The sequence below is a fragment of the Corvus kubaryi genome, unplaced genomic scaffold (assembly GCF_017639235.1).
Source record: "Corvus kubaryi isolate FWS band 111438036 unplaced genomic scaffold, C.kubaryi_AGA036_p1.0 64968, whole genome shotgun sequence".
NCBI classification, from domain to species: Eukaryota; Metazoa; Chordata; class Aves; order Passeriformes; family Corvidae; genus Corvus; species Corvus kubaryi.
This window is the reverse complement of record NW_024581649.1, coordinates 42,235-58,855: the sequence shown is the minus strand read 5'-3', so window position 1 is coordinate 58,855 and position 16,621 is coordinate 42,235. Positions and strand designations below refer to the sequence as shown.

At 41.4% G+C, this 16,621-nt stretch overlaps 2 protein-coding genes across 4 annotated transcripts in view; one reads left to right on the top strand and one right to left on the bottom strand.

Moving 5' to 3' along the window:
- Positions 1 to 1,807: 1,807 nt before the first annotated feature.
- Positions 1,808 to 15,031, top strand: LOC121672796 (annexin A7-like). Of its 2 annotated transcripts, none has more exons than XM_042045676.1 (13): positions 1,808 to 1,912; positions 3,433 to 3,490; positions 6,270 to 6,480; positions 6,796 to 6,897; positions 7,997 to 8,037; positions 8,302 to 8,404; positions 8,689 to 8,783; positions 9,455 to 9,568; positions 10,825 to 10,995; positions 12,492 to 12,662; positions 12,776 to 12,851; positions 14,042 to 14,154; positions 14,679 to 15,031. In XM_042045676.1, the coding sequence occupies exons 2-13, from the start codon at positions 3,434 to 3,436 to the stop codon at positions 14,799 to 14,801; spliced, it is 1,377 nt and encodes a 458-aa protein (XP_041901610.1). In that variant the 5' UTR covers positions 1,808 to 1,912; position 3,433; the 3' UTR covers positions 14,802 to 15,031. The 2 variants fall into 2 exon arrangements, with proteins under 2 accessions (XP_041901610.1, XP_041901611.1); XM_042045677.1 differs by having other exon boundaries at positions 1,834 to 1,897.
- Positions 11,775 to 16,621, bottom strand: part of LOC121672795 (serine/threonine-protein phosphatase 2B catalytic subunit beta isoform) — a 47,053-nt gene continuing 42,206 nt past the window's right edge. For both annotated transcript variants that reach the window (XR_006018995.1, XR_006018996.1), the window contains one exon: positions 11,775 to 12,144. The gene's annotated coding sequence lies outside the window, so the exon portion shown is untranslated. The remainder of the gene's footprint in view (positions 12,145 to 16,621) is intronic.

The following is a 16,621-nucleotide window of genomic DNA, read 5'->3' as shown; positions in this document are numbered from 1 at the left end:
ATCACCAACAATAAATTCCTCTGGGAAAAAAGTTTTGTTTCAGCTCTTTTGACAGCACTCAACAAAACTATGTAGTTAAGCCAGGTCATTCTGTACCAGAATTCTGTCCAGTACCATGTCTTAGGATCAGAAGCAAGAATATTACAAAAGAGAAGAACAAGAGTTTGTCTCTCCACTAAACTTGAATTTTCTAATAGCAAGAAGCTGCCTTGACTCTGCATGGGGTTTTAGAAGCTTTCCTAAATGTATGGGCTCTAGCTATAGTAGTAAATCAAGGGATTTCCTTAAATATAGAAAGTGAAATTAGATGACCACAATGGTTCCACTTCATGCTTTAAAAAAGTAATTCCAAACATTCTCATTGATACATAAACATTCAATGCATTTAGCAGATTCTTCAGACACACGTAATTTTGTTAAAAATATTCTCCTCCTCCTTTTACACTTGTTTTTAAAATAAATTGTTCTTTTCTTGAGTAGCTCAAATCAATATAGTCCACTAAATGCAAAAGATAAAGAATTGTGTATTTTATAAGTGTACTTGGTTCCCATGGAAACAAGGATTTAAATATATATACCTGTCCTGAAAGAAATGTGCTTAAGAGGTGAAATAAAGTAGACATACACTCAGAGTGTCAGCGGAAGAATGCTGAGAGGATTAAATTCTTAAAGCCACTCCTGATGTATTCTGGGCAAACAAGAGAGAACAAGCCCGATTTTCCTGGATAGGTAACGTATTAGATTCTTTATGTGGCTTTAGGTGCTCTTAATTTGAAGCGAGCAAGCATGGTAAATTATTACCAACCTATTTTCTGCTGCCTGCACTTCATGCTGCTTTACAGACAAATTGAACAGTGGTTGTTATTTCATCTAGAGCTGAAGTGCTGCACCAGGTTACAGGAAAAAACCAAAGCTGGTTGCATTGGAATGGTCTCTAAACTGCTAACATGTTTGTCATAAACAAAAAAGGGGATATTTTGAATAACCTCAAGTAACTGGTGCATTAATATCGTAGGTGAATCCTTCATAAATGGTATCTTGCTTGTCAGAATGCCTCATGAATAATTAACCATCAGGTAAAGAAAGGACTATGGGTGTTTAATGTCTATTCAAAGTATAATATGAATAAACATTACAACAGACAGAAACAAAACACTAAGCGCACTCCCCATAATTACATACAAGTAACTATAATTAAGATTTTGTTCTAGAAAAATGTGTGTAGTAGTCAGTCAATCTTACCTTTACATCCTCTTGGGACCTAAATCCTGGTCTTCAGTAGCTACCGCAGAAGGAGCAGCTCCTCCAGCTCCACGCACTTAGGTCTTTTATATTTTTTGCCTGTTACATGCAGTTCTGGTGGCTTGGGTGACCTGACATCTACTGAACAATGATCTTGATCTAAAGACTCATGTGTTACTGGATTACAGACTTGACTTAGAACTACACTCACTGGGGCTGAACTCCATTGCAGTGGTGCTAAAGGGAAACTGCAGTGTGGACTTTTCTCTCCCTTTCCTAGCGGGTGGCAAAGGATTCCCGTGGGACGGCATCTCCGGGCGCTTCCTGTGTGAACGCTTCCCCTGACACAGCTCCACTGGCGAGCGGCTCTGCGTTTGTGACACTTGAGCCTGTGAACTTACCTCTCGTCCGTCCCGAGGGACAACCGGGCATCTCACAGCCTTCCTTCAGCGAGACGGGGCGAACCCGCACACACAGCAAAGAGTTCTGTGTTGGCAGGGCCATCACTGCCGGCACCGGGTGCGGTGCCCCTGCCCGCGGGGAGTACGGCCCGTGGGCCGGGCCGGGGCGGGCTCGGTGCCGGGGGCGGGGCGGGCATCGCCGGCCGCACAGGCTCCATTTTGCGGTGTGGCTGCGGAGAGAGGCCGAAGGCTCTGCAAGTTCCCCTCAGGTGAGGTGGCTGGGGGGGAGGGAGGAGCCGGCCGGCCGCGACTCGCGTGCCCCTCGCCCCAGCCCCCGGCCCGGCCCCGCCGGCTCCTCTCGCACCGGCGGGGGCTCGGCCGCAGCCCCGGCTCTGCTCACACGTCGCCCGGGGGACTCGGCCCCAGGCCCGAGGCGCTGCCGTACTGGATGGAGCCCCGGGCAGCGCTCCCGGAGCCGCGGCCGCCCCCGGCTCGGGGCTCGGCAGGTGTCCGGCCGAGGGAGGTGCCGCCCGCCCCAGGGAGCCGCACCCCCGGCGGGGGCTGCCCTGGCCCTGCGGAGCGGGGACGAGGTCAGGTGGCCTCGGGGGAAGCAGATACCGGGATACTTGCCTCCGCCCGCAGCTCCACATTGCCGGGGGATACGCCGGGCCGGCCCGCGGCTGGCTGCTGAGGGAGCGGGAGGAGCTTGGGGCGATGCGTGACTGCCCGGAGCGGAGCGGGGCGGCGGCGGGCGGGGCCCTTAAAGGCGGCGGGGGCGCGGGCGGTGCGGGGCCGTCCCCGTCCCCGTCCCGTCCTGTCCTCCGGAAGAGGGGAGACTTCTCCGTGTTTACCGGCTGAGCTTCTGCCCAACACACCGAGCGCGGCGCGTCCGCTGATGTTTTACCGCGGGCCGGTATCGCAGCTGACTCACACCCGGCCCCCGGCTTAACCCGCCCTGCGCCCGTCCGGGGACAGCGGGGGAAAACTACAGTCTGACGGGAAAATCTGTTGTTGTTTTGGTTGTAAAAGTAGTTATGTCAGAGCTCTTGTTCAACTTGAGGATGCTTGTGCCAAATTTAAAGTCCATTTTTTTTCCCTGTCATTAAATGTTTCATAACCTGGCGAATGGTCTCGAATCTCCCTGCCCGCTGGTTGGCAACATGCGGGATGGGATGATCTCTGCCCCTACTTCCCCCAGTCCCTCTGTTAAAAATGTGACTAAAATAAACAGTTACTGTCAGGAAACAGGAATTTGCTCCACGAATGAAGAAATGCTGAGGGATTACTCCCGTTCTTATCAAATTATCATTTTAAATGGGATAGCTAGGGTACTGCTCTTCTCCCAGGAACTACCCCTCTGAGCGGAGCAGTGCAGGATGATGGATACAGGTGCTTGGTGCAGTGCAGGACTGGGGCCTGCACTATTTCTGTCATGGCAAAGGGTTCAGCTCCCTCCTGCTGGAATCTCAAAGTGTACCCTGTATTTCAGAGTTTTCTGGAGGTTTGAGCCTCTTACCATGCTTAAGTGTCTGTCTGACCCTGAATAAGAGTGATAGTTAATTACGAGTTGAAGATGCTTCCCTTCTGAATTCTGATTGCTGTGGTCAGATGTAGGAGAGAAAAGAAGGAAAAGTTTTGTGGGTTAATAGCTGACAAGTACTCCCGAGCAATTCTAAACCTACTAAACGTATTATTCAAGTGATTTAAGAGGTAATTAGCAAGCAAATACCCACTACAAACTCATATATAGTGCTTCACAGTGAAAATCTCTTTTTTTTTTCTTCCCTAGAATGTCATACCCAGGTTATCCCCCTTCTGATGGCTACCCTGCTTTCCCAGGTTATCCTGTAAGTATGGCTCTTGAATGTGTTACATTCCTAATGCATTTATATTCTATGAAATCCTTACTGTGCTCCGTGTGTCTGTAAATAGTAGCTGTCCGTTCATGTACCCTATTCTCTAGTGATTATGCTCTTTGTTTTCATCTGTATATCTCTGAAGGTGACTTTACAGCTGTCACACAAGAATTCCAAGGGGGAAGCTTAGTTTTGTTAATGATGTCTGTTGTTCCAGAAAGGTCTTTGATTCTTTGGTCTTGTCTTATTTTTTTCTTGTGAGTTTGTTTTTTTAAATACAGTTGTCTCATCTCAACAATTCTTTTTCTCTTTTTCTTCTTTTTTTTAAGTTTCTTCTATAAATAGGAGGCCCTTTACATGTAGGGTTAGAGGTAATCTCTGAATCAATCTGTACCAAATACTCACATAGCTGTATCCGAGGATTTAGAGAGATGCTGAACAATTTTCAGTGGTCACAGCCATCAGGAAGAGCTTGGAACACTTTACTCAAGTAGCCCAGCATTCGTATGACACCAAGTAAATATTTTTCTGAGGATAGAGGACACTGTATCTTGACTACCCTATCCACAGGACTGTTCCACCTTCAGCGCACAACTGAATGAACTAAAAATTTTAAAGGAAACTTAATGGAAGGCTAAAATGTAGCAGGTATGGCTGATACTGCAGTCTTTTTGATACGCCTGCAATATTTTTCAAAGCTAGATTCATCTCTGTACTTTTATGGCACTGATCATGGCACTGATCACAGTGTCATTGTGGGAATTTTACCTGTGTTTTATGTAATACAGAACCAGACTTAAGCATGGATCTCAGCCTAAATGTCATTAAGATACTGAAAAGCTATAAATAAATGCAAGATATAAATATATGCATATAAATACATGCAATAAATTCTCTGATGATTTTGCTTTACAATCTACCCTTACTTCTTCTGAAACATTAAAGTCAGTCAAACTAAAGACAAACATATTAGAAACAAGACTATTAACTCCGGGATTTCTTTTCTCCCCTCAAGGTTCTGCTGAACCCTCATGATTTTAGCTGTTGTTTATTTTTAAATACATCTGAAAACATTTTTTTTTCTTAGCTAGCATTTAAAAAATGGCCAACTTCAATTAATTCATTTAAAAGACCTTCTAGACTTGTTATCAATGACTTCCTACTCTCATTGATGATGCCCAATGTGATAACCAATTCAAAAAGCATATGTGAAATTATTTTTTTCTGCAGCACTGGTAGTTATCTGAGCAGGGCTTTTGAGGATCCTAATTTTGGATTTATGAATCTAAATTCCAATAAAATATTTTTGTTGAGTCTAGCAGGGAAATATTCAACTGCACCCCTGGGAAAAAGAATATTATATAGCCTGGGCACAGAAATTTGGGGGTAGAAATCTTGGGGCAGCCAAACCCAAGGAGAACATTGGAGCTAGGCTTTGCTGCTCTGCACTTTATTTCTGTTTTCTGGGGTCAAGAATGAATGTGTACTGTATGTAATGTGTGACCCATATTTCTAAAGCTATTCAGTAAAGATGATCCCCAGCAAGGGAGTAATGGGTCCATCCATTATGCTTCATTATGAAGCTGATTTTAAATACTTGATTTCTAAGATCAAGTATAATGGCTTTTACCTTACAGTGCTTTCCCTTAGAGATCCAGATCATTAAAGTAAATATTTCTAATATATCTTAATGCTGATAGCAACCTTTGTGGTATGGCTGGTAAATCATACATGTAGCAAAACAAATATATAGGTGTTGGACTTGTTCTTTTTATTTAAAACCTGTAGTAGGTGTTCAGTCTGACTCAGTGATCCAGATTTAGTCATTGAATGTCCATGCTTTATAACCTGGATTTCAAAGGAAGTGGGAAAAAACTCCCAAGAAGTTCTTACCCTGTAACATTTGAAAATACTGTTTGTGCAATAGAGGCAGAAGTTTCAAAGCTACTGTGCTCGTGCAAGTCTTGTAACAGGGGGTGAGCTCCTGATGATTCATAGAGAGCAAGCTGAGCTGAGCTCACCTCTTCCTTGTGTGGCATAGAAAGAGCAGCTTTCCAGTAAGGGACCAGGTGTCCCAGTGGCTGACAAGTGAAGTGTGGCTCAGCACTGCCAAGTCCTCAGGGAGGAAGGCTAATGACACACCAGGCTTCAGCAAGAGCACCTCTGGAATACTGTGTCTGGTTGTGGCCTCCCAGTACAACAAAGATGTGAACAAAGAGGAGCATGTCTGGGGAAGGCTGCTTGCCTGGAGAAGAGCAAGTCTTCTGCTGCGTGAGAAGGAGCCATAGAGACATTGGAGCCAACTCGTGTCGGGGTACACAGTGAAAGGGCAGCTAGCAAATACAGGTTGCAATTTGGTTTGAGGAAAACATTTTTCACTGTAAGGGCAGTCAAACACTGCAACAGGGGCCTAGAGAGGCTGTGAATTTGCCATTCCTTGTATATACTGAAAACCTGACTATTAGGCTTTGCATAACCTCACCCAACTCCAAAGCTGGCCCTGCTTTGAGGTTGGATGGGATCACAGGTCATCCAGAGGTGACTTCCATCCTGCACCCTCTGATTCTGTGTCAACGAAGGAGATGCATCAGAAAACCCAACCAAGAGGACCCCACCCAGGCTTCAGGAATTCTGCTGCTGCTGCTTCAAGCCCTACATCTAATTGTATAATTCACGTTGTTATTATTCATGTGGACATTCTGGCAGCTTGGGAGTTTTTACTCGAATGTGCTGTTAACAGGCATACAGACATCCCATTTCTGTGTTTCAGCCAACAGGACAGGAGTCTGTCTATCCACCAGCTGGTCAGTACCCCTATCCCACCACCGTTCCTGGAGGATTCCCTCCATCAGGAGGAGGTACCTTTCCTGCAGCACCACCAAATGCTGGGTTTCCAGGATATTCTGCCCTGGGGGGTTACCCTGCTTCAGGGAGCTTCCCTGGAGGTCCCCAGGCTGGAGGAATGCCACCTTATTCTGGAGGTAAGAGTACCAGCCAGAAGTGATTTCCAGTGTCAGCATTCCCTGTGCTCGTTAGAAGTAGTAAAGAAAAGCAGCTTTGTTCAGTGATCAGCTCAGGCAGCAGCACACAGGCAGCCAGCCAGGTTGCCATCCAGCAGGAAATACCTGCATGCTGATGGCAGAGCCTTGGTGGTTCTGGGTCACTGCACTTACATGGAGAAACTGGTCTCTTACGTAGCTCTGCTCAATAACCTGACTCATGTTGTGTTAAAGAAGTCAAGTACAAAATACTAAGTGTGCTAAAGTCTGGGTTTTTTCCCCTGGCTTTGCTTCCAGGCCCTGGCTTTGCTGTGCCTCCCACTGGCCCTGGCTTTGGTGGCTATCCACAGCAGCCTCCCGCCCAAAGCTATGCTGGAGGTGGACCAGCACAAATTCCAGGTATGTCATATATAAGAAACTTTAAGCACCCAAGGTTAAACCGAGACCCCAGGATAGCTAGTAAGAAATTAGGCCCTTACCTTTGTTACTTGTAGCTGTTGAGGTTTGTATGCTGTGCACCTCCTGCCACCTTTCTTGACCGGGCCACTGAAGGGCTGATGAGAACCAGTTCCGTAGGTGCTACATCCAAAAGGGATGGATGTCCCTGAATAATGGTCATGATGCAGTGGTTTAGGTGCTTATTCTTTTTCAAACTGCAAGTATCTGATGAGAACTGTAAAATCCAGAGTCCATATTCAATAAGTATCTAGCAGTTCTGTTAATCTCAATTGCATTTTTCAGATCTGTGTGTTCACAATGATCCCTGGCATATTGGAGAAAGAGGAAAGGAAAATGCATACATTTGCTTAAAAGCAGTGCAGTGTTTGTAATGCTTTAAGTGGTCATTTACTATAAGAGATGATTTTTGTCCTGGAATATATCAGTTGTGTTTTAAAGAAATTCAAAGCAGCAAAACGTTTTTGTTTTATGATTGCTTTGTTAACTCTGGTACTAAGTTTCTATTAAAATGATAAGGAATGTCCATACATATTATGAATAAAAATAAAATTCCAGTACAAAAAAAATAGTTTTAGCTTTTGTATTCACAGTGCTTTTGATCACAGAATGAGATTCCTTCAATCCTTTCTGCAGCAATGAATTCTGAATATTTATTGTTTACATGCTAGGCATTTTAAAGTGTATATAACGGCTTTTAAAGAGAGCATGGGACACACATTCTTCATTTGTTTGGGCTATCTTGGCTTCTGTCAAAAATAGCAGAATTTCTTAAGGAGAGATCCTTCCAGTTCCCACAGCACCAGTAAGTTTAGTAATTTTAGAATTGTCTTGCTAGTGTATGTATCAAAATGAATCAGTGATTGCTTCTTCCCATTATTCCCAAGGAAAGAAATTCAGTTACTGATTGTGGTAGGTATCATTACTTAGGAAACAGATTGTGTACAGTGGCAGGTTTGGCTTTATATTCAGATTAGATGGTATTTTTACAATAAGAGGAGATGTAATTAATTTCTTCTACCTTGTTCTTTATTTTCACTAGGATTTCCTGGTGGACAAGTACCATCCCCAATGCCTGGTCCGGTATGTGCTGTTTTCTCTCCTAGAATTAATCTTATGTGGCCTCTGTAGTTTTAATGTTTTTACAGCTGATTTCCAATGGTTTAGACTGTGTTCTGCATCAGGAGTTTCCATCTACCCTCAGAGTAATGTTGCCCTCATTCTGTGTTAGAGTAAGAAATGGAGAATTAACGGACAGTGCCTTCTGAAGTACTGATTGCAGAGCTGTGATTTTAATTTGAATTTATATTGTGCAGATATCTAGTTATGTGTGACTCTTATTTTCAGCCTGCTGCAGTGGTTCAGTATACCCAGGGTACAATTCAAGCTGCTCCAAACTTTGATGCTGGAAGGGATGCAGAAATTCTACGCAAAGCTATGAAGGGTTTTGGTAAGCAAAGAAGCTTTCGTTCCTATTGATCTAACTTCTTAATGCCATTTTGTTGTTTTCTTCAGTTTTTATTTAACTATACTTCCCCCCCGCCCAGCTTTTCAAAAGTTACATTTTCAAAAGGGCCTGGGCTATTTAGTAGATGAAGTTCCATAGAAAATTTGGTAGACTTAAATAGCAGCCACTTACTATGTAACTATGCCCAAATGCAACAGTATAAAATGCACAGTTTGGGGGGGGGACTATATTGCATTCTTACATGACATTGCCCTTCTGTTTCCAAGGAACTGATGAGCAGGCCATCATAAATGTTGTTGCTAACCGCTCCAATGATCAAAGGCAAAAAATCAAGGCAGCTTTCAAGACTATGTATGGCAAGGTACGTTCACTAGTTCTTTGAACTGGTAAACAAAACCAAACTTTCAGCTGCTGCTTTAACTGCCTGGTTGCATTTTAGTCCTGGGGAGTGATTTGGACATTTTTTAAAATATACTTCTTTTAGTTATGTTCCTTATATATTGCGATATTTGACATAGTGTGGTCCTGATACCTGGAAGAAGCAGGGGTGGGGGAAGGCTGGAGGCTGTCTCTGTCCCTGACCATGCAAGAAGCTTCTCTGCTTCTCTAATGCTTGATAGAAAGTAATCAAGCTTAAACTGCCCTTGTATTTGTGTCTGAAACTACTGAGTTTTTTATGCACACAAAGCAGCACTGAAATATTTTTCCCAAGAAAAAACTGAGAAACTGATTGAGGATTGGATAGTAAATAAAAGTCCAGGTTAATTTAATTTCTTCCCTCTGTCATCTTTGCAACTTAAAGTGAAATTTTGTAGTTGTGGCATTTAATAACATCTCAAATAGTGAGGAGATAATGGAGAAGAGCTGAGGTGTCAGAGGAAAGATTTTCATAAGAAACAAAGCTTTACAGGAAAAACAGCCCAAAGGTAGAAATAAGTCATAAAAGTAAATTCTAGTTTGATCTTTCTTTGGTATATAATCTGTATATGCCTAACACTCTGCAAAGCTCTTTTTGTGTTTGTAATTGAACAGGATTTAATTAAAGATCTGAAGTCTGAGTTAAGTGGTAATGTGGAAGAACTGATTCTAGCGCTCTTCATGCCTAGTACCTACTATGATGCCTGGAGCTTACGTCATGCAATGAAGGTATGGTATTCCTGTGAAGGAAACAGTTCAAAATGACCTTAAAATGCTCATCTAAGAATACCTGGTCCCAGCATTGTTGAAAAATTTGCTAGTGTCAAATAAATCCTGGAATTGCAGGGCTTAAAATTATTTTCTGCTGTGTCCCCCAGTTCCAGATGATTTCTGCAGGATTAGCCAATTCAGGGCAGATGTCCACTCAGTAGAGGAAGAAACGCAGCAGGACAGAACCTTGTTCTCTACCACTTGGACATAATTATTGCTAGAACCTAAAAAGGGCCACGGTGCTGTTAAAACCATAGTCACTGTTTAAACTAAAGGTACATACCTTTCCTTACTAGGAACAAACCTTTGTTACTGAAAGGTATTTTTGGATTATCCGTTTTTTCCCCCCAAAAAAGACAATGAAAAAATAATTTCTTGAGGTCAGATGGATATATCTGTTCAAGTATAAAGACAGCATTTAGAGATTAGGTGAGCAAGTTGGTTTAAACTTTTAACTCAGATAAACTGGTACATCCAGCTGACTGGAACGTCTTGCTTGAGCTGCAGCAGCTAGCAGGTGGCTGATAGTGGAAATGAGTAACTCAACCCATGTATGAATGCACACCTTCTAGAAAACATGGAGCTTAAATGAAGATCTGCCTTTAATGGGGAATAGTCATTTTCAAAAATTCATAATATAAGATTTCCTAGAAGTCTCACATACATCCCCTCTCTTATCTAATCCTTGCCTGAATTGAGATGACCATGCCAGTAAGATCCCCCGGTACACAGAAATCACACTTAACTTTTATTGTGGGGAGAGGGAAGCATCTGTAAAAAGTTCCACGCTGAGGAAGCAGCCACATTTGGATAGGAAACACACTTGTGTACTGACCAGAATGGAATTTACATGTGTACCTTTGACTTCAATGATAATCATAAGGCTCTACCTTCCTATAGTAAGTTTCCAGATTAAGGCTGCCAAAGAATTTTCCTTCCTAAACCATTTTCCAGTTAACTTTTGGCCAGTGTCACTGATGTGGATGTATAGTTTTGGGCTGTTTCTCTGAACTGGTGCAGAATGGCATGTTTGAGGAATCTTCATTCCATTTTAAGTGTACAGTAGACTTGGTGCTTTCACACTGCAAGGATACTGTTCTTACAAGGTAGATGTATTAGGTTTTGAAATACCAGATGACTGGTATTATTTCACAGTTGAAGAAAACTGCATAGGTAGTGCTCTGTAGTTATGCCTTTGTTTTCTCTGCCTACAGGGAGCAGGCACGCAGGAGAGTGTGTTGATTGAGATCCTTTGCACAAGGACAAACCAGGAAATTCGCGAAATAGTGAACTGCTATAAATCCGAATTTGGAAGGGACATTGAAGAAGACATCAGATCAGACACTTCAGGACACTTTGAACGATTACTTATATCCATGTGCCAAGTGAGCTTTAATTATTTTTTTTTAATAAGATAACAGTGTACAGTCTGATGTGTGTAGTCACAATGGCTCCATAAATAGCCTGTGTATGCTTAGTTAGAGGCTGGTTTTTAAGAAATTAGCCCATGGTCATTAATTTATTCCCTAAGATGTGACTCTTCAGTCCCTCCTCAAGAGATACTTCTTATCCGCAAATCCATGATGAATTGTGTGACCTAATTTAGCACCCTCAATTAGTATCAGAATTTATGTGGAAATATTGTGCAGATGCAACCAAGTGGTTCCCTAAAGCAGTGCTCTATACTGCTTTTAGAGCAGGATGCTTTTTATTTTTTGCATGTTAACAAAGTAATCTGGGTGAAGCTGATTGGATAACCTCCGTGGTATGTAGAATGCCTCTGAGAATCCCTACAAACAAGGTAAGATGTGCCAGAGGGCAAAACCTGCTTCCCAAGTTACTCCACAGCCTGCCTTCCCCTTACATCACCAGAATTAGGGAGGTGCTGCTGCTGAACTCAGGTGACCACTGGAGTTTGTTTATCCCATATCATTTACTAGGGCTCATTTTGTGTTGAGGAATAGTAACTTGCAGTTACCCATATTTAGGAAGAAATATGTAACTAATGCAACTTCCCACAGTTCTCTGATAAACTTGCCTATTTTGTGTTAGAATTTCTATGACACTTCTCTACCTCCTTGGCTTCTACCTTTGTGAGAGTTCACCTATGCTCTAGATATTTGGTTAAAAGTAAAAATCCAGAAGAAAGCAAACCTGGAGAAACTCATGCTGCTAATTTTTATTTTGATAAATCCAGTAGTTTACAATAACTGACAATCACATCATTTAAATAATATATTAACCACTACAGATACAACAGTATTCGAGAAAATGTATTCAGCCTAGTCAGCCAGTATGTTTAGCAGTATCCATCCATGCACTGGGCAGCAAAAAAACCAAAACAACCACCAAAGCACATAAAATGTCATACAAGCCCTACTGACACAAGTGTAGTAAGTGCTTTCTGGAGACATTCTTACTTGAAATAAGCAACTTCTAAATAAAATAGGAGGGAAACCTGAGATATTTCAGGTGTGCATATTCAGTAAGATAATTCATTAGTTCATTTGGGAAGAGTCTTTGCAACTTGAAGCCTAGAAACAAATCAAGAGAAAGCTTACATTATTAAGTAAAATAGAGAATTAAGTACAGTACTCAATTAGGACTATGAGATGGTTTGTAGGGTGAAGTTATCTGAGTCAGTGTATCTGCAGTTCAAAGCATGTCCTACAGATAGGGTTCTGAGCCACTTTTGTATTTGTTTCCTATAAAGAATATTAAACCAAAGAGGAGTTTTAAAGCAATGTAATGTATTTCAAACTATTTCTCTTTCTGCTTCAAGCTTTGAAGATGCATGCTTGGTGCCTATGTACCCTGCAAGCAGTTAAATCATAGCCTTCTCTGTGAAATTTTATTTGAAATCTGCTATCTTTGCACTAAGGGTAATCGTGATGAGAATCAAACTGTGGATTATCAAAAAGCTCAAGAAGATGCTCAGCGTCTGTACCAAGCCGGTGAAGGAAAACTTGGGACTGATGAATCTTGCTTTAATATGGTTCTGGCAAGCAGAAGTTTTCCCCAACTGAAAGCAACCGTTGAGGCATACTCCAGGGTAGGAGTTCTTCACTGATTTCAAATAAGCTTGGTGAATGTAATTAACCTTAAATTAAGGTTCCAGTTGTTACTGCATTTCATCATCCACATATTAATCTCATTTATTTGTAGATTGCTAATCGTGATTTATTAAGCAGCATTGACCGAGAATTTTCTGGAAATGTGGAACGTGGTTTGAAGACTATTGGTAAGTTATATTGTTCTTCCCTCCCCTTATCCTTTAGGAATTAAACCTAAATGTAATCAAAGAAAAATCCAGTTCAGCACTGGCCATATGGCAAATGATCCCACAATCAGAGACTCTGCTAGCACAGAAGTAGCTTCAATTATTCAAATGATTCATCTTGCACTTAAATGAAGAAAACATGCATCCACCATGAAGAAGTCAGTTTCAAATAAGAAAAGACCACAGAGGAACTACTTGTCACTTCTCTGGGAAGGCAGGCAAGTGCACAGAACCAAAGGTCACTGGTTAGTGCTTGTAGCTGTATAATTCAGAGTTCTGCAAAAGGAGGTACCAGTGTCACAGAGCTGTGACTGGGTGTGCAGCTCCTCAGCAGAGACAGCTGAGCCACCCACACAGATAACCTCAGAGCCAACATGAACCTACTGAAGGCACAGTTCCTTTTCCACCCCCTTCCCCACCACCATCTACCCCAAAAAGCTCAGCAAAATAGAAGGCGCCAGTTTGAATTCACTTTTTCCTACCGACTTGTTATAGCAAAGCAGTTCAACACAATTCAGCACAATTAACTGATAGTGAAAATCAGTAATATTTAGTAAATCTGGAGACACCAGTCGTATCAGTGCTCACCCAAATGACAGCAATTCTGTAGCCATAATGGATAAGCAAAAACTTCCCAGAGTATATTCTACTCAGAGTTTAATGGGAAAAATTCAGGTCTGAGAATAAGGTAGAAGAATAACGGCTCATCTCTGAGTGTGAACAATCTACCTGAAACAAAATACATGCTGTAACTACAAGAGCTACAGAACTACTAGAGAACCTTCTACCTTTGTACTTTTCTTAGTGAGATTCTAGCAATGGAACATGAGTAAAATACCTTGTGTCCCAGTACCAGCTACCCAAGGAGAAGAACTGGTTTTGAATTACCTGTTTGAGAGTTAAGATTTCAGTGCTTTGAAAAGCACTTCCCCAGAGGAGTTAACTGCTAATAACCATAAGTTTTTGTGTGAAGGAATAACTTGAAAATAAGCTTATTAGCTTTATAAACAGGTCCCGTTATTCACAGTAACTGGATCTTCACTAATACCAACCTCTAGGTGTCTACAGCAAAAATCCTGAGTTGATCTTGCCAGGTATCACTATACAGGATACAATACTGGAACTAATCCTAACAATATACTTTGTTGCAGTGCAATGTGCTTTAAATCGCCCAGCCTTTTTTGCAGAAAGACTTTATTATTCTATGAAAGGAGCTGGCACAGATGATTCTACCCTCATCAGAATTGTAGTCACTCGCAGTGAGGTAAGAAATTTTCTCCTGTGTACAAGTCACATGCAGCAGAAAGCTATCTACCCAAACCAGCTTGTCACTTAGTCCTCCTTTCACAGCTGTAAAAACATGTACTGCATGAAGCTTTTATGGGGCTTACATTTAGATGAATGTATTAAATTAGTTTTAAAGCCAGCTTTCACGTAGTAATTTAATTAAGTCTGGCTAGATAGTAGTAACTGCTTGTTTTCCTTTTTAACTATTATTTCCCGTCTACATAGCAAATGAGCACCTCCAGGTGAGAAGTTCACGTGTTCAGAGTTAGGGCAGCACAATCCTAACAAAGCATGGAACAACTACTGGACTCTGCTTGGGGAGCTGCTCCTGTGTCCTTGGAGGGACCAGCTGGCTTGTCCACTGCACAGGGTTAATCATTGCACATCTCACCCTTGGCATGTGTTCTCTAGTTTGCAAGGGAGGAGATGTGGGGTGACTGTCTAGGATTTAAATCATACACTGTGGTTAAGTTTTCTGCTTTTTTTTTTGTCTTTGCATAGATTGACCTTGTGCAAATTAAACAGATGTTCACACAGATGTATCAGAAGACACTGGCTACAATGATAGCAAGTGATACAAGCGGTGATTACCGGCAGTTGCTGCTGGCAATTGTTGGGCAATAGAAGAGAATTATCTGGTTTTTTGGTTTGTTTTTTTTTTTTAAACAAACTGAAGGACATGAAACATGCTTTACATAGATACTAACTATCCTTGTAAAAGAGTAATTTTAAAGGTTGCATAATCAAATATGCCTTCTTGATGATTCAGTAAGCTTTTTGCACTTACAATGCCTTAATTTACAGCACGTAATATTCTTCATTGTATAATAAAAAGATATATCTTGTCTATTAGACCCTAAGCCTCAGTCTTTTTGACCCAGACAAAACCACTTCCCCTCTACTGCACTCCTGCATGAGTCTCTGTGGGAGTCAACTGTTTCAACCAAATGAATCTCCAGCACTCAACAAGTTTCCTGAAATACCTAAACTGCTGAGCTTACTGTGGAAGAGAAACAAAGCCTCAGGCTAGGATGTAAAGCATTTTACACCCGGTCCCCTTTTAATGTCTTTCCATCATAATGTTGAAAAACATTAAGTCACAATACACTGACAGTTTAGGGGCCTTGGCAGAATCTGACTGTACTCCCGGTATTAAATTCCTTAAACTACTGATTAGTTACCATTATGCTTACGGCAGCAATGAAAAGGAGAAATCAACTTGGATCTGATTTTGAAGTCTCTCCTTATAAAGGAGTAAGTTATACAGCAGCTGACCGAGCAGTGAAAAAGTGTTTATTTAAAACTAACCTGTAAATCCAACCCAAAGCAGTTGTGACCTACACAATATAAATGACTATGTGGATGTTTTCAAAGGATTTAAAGAGAGTAACTTTGCACAGCACATTTGGTTTTTTTAGAAGGCTGCAGTGAATTTGTCCCCAGCCATAAATTTAAGAGAAGCTTCGAGTCTGGCAGTAGTAGGCAGTGTGTTCCTTCAGCGATGCTTTAACAAGTAACAATTGCATTACAGGACACACAAAAAGCAAAAGCCTATTTCTAGTATCTCTCAGACAAAAATCACTAGGGCTGGTAGTGCTGGTTCCAATATGACAAACCTTTCACTCTGCACAGCATGAACACAGAGGTTTCTACACAGCAACAACAGATTATCAAGTGTATCATACCAAAAGAGCTTATCTATTTTACTTATATCACTGGTCTGCAACCTAAGTCTGATTTTAGACTATAAACTTTTTCTGATACTGGGAAATACAGTTCAGCTGGGTCAGATTAATTATTTCAAATACAAAATCAGTGGAAGTTGATTTGGAGAGACTAGAAGACATTTTACTCTGCACTGCTTTGGTCATCTTGGTGCAAGTATCCACTGAGCTAGATATACGGGTGTGTATACAGATACCCATCTGTCAACAGCTTTCCAAGCTTGACCAAGATTCTTATAAGCTTTGGTTCTTGTTTCTTTGTTCATGAACAAACTTCCTTACAAGTGAAGCACCTTAACACTTAATAATTAAAGCATATTAGTGCATATCTATCTTTTTATGTGACTGAAAATCCCTACCACTTCACTTGTCATTCAAAGCAGAATATTGATTAAATCTGGCTCATACATACTATCACTAGAAAATGAACAGGTGAAGAGGGTTCTATGTTCTATTCTATGTGAATGTAAAACATTTACTTGTTTTATGGCAAAAATATTTTCATTACATGCTAGCAACAAAGAATTGTTAAATGGGTAGCAAGAATTGAATGATTGACAATGAAACAAAAAAAGTAGCAAAAAATAGGCAAGGAAAGACTGAACAGATATTGTCTGTCCTGCCTCTGAAAAAGCCTTAATTTTCTACATAACTTATGTAATAGTGCTTTCAGATTAAACATTAGGAAAAAAGCAAGCTGTTAGGAGAGTCTTCCCTCCA

What these genes read in the sequence shown, in the direction of transcription:
- LOC121672796 (XM_042045676.1), top strand. Translation starts at nt 3,434, where the DNA reads ATGTCATACCCAGGTTATCCCCCTTCTGATGGCTACCCTGCTTTCCCA. An exon ending in CAAAGCTATGAAGGGTTTTG is followed by an intron (nt 8,405 to 8,688) that starts GTAAGCAAAGAA and finishes TCTGTTTCCAAG; the next exon opens with GAACTGATGAGCAGGCCATC. An exon ending in CCGTTGAGGCATACTCCAGG is followed by an intron (nt 12,663 to 12,775) that starts GTAGGAGTTCTT and finishes ATTTATTTGTAG; the next exon opens with ATTGCTAATCGTGATTTATT.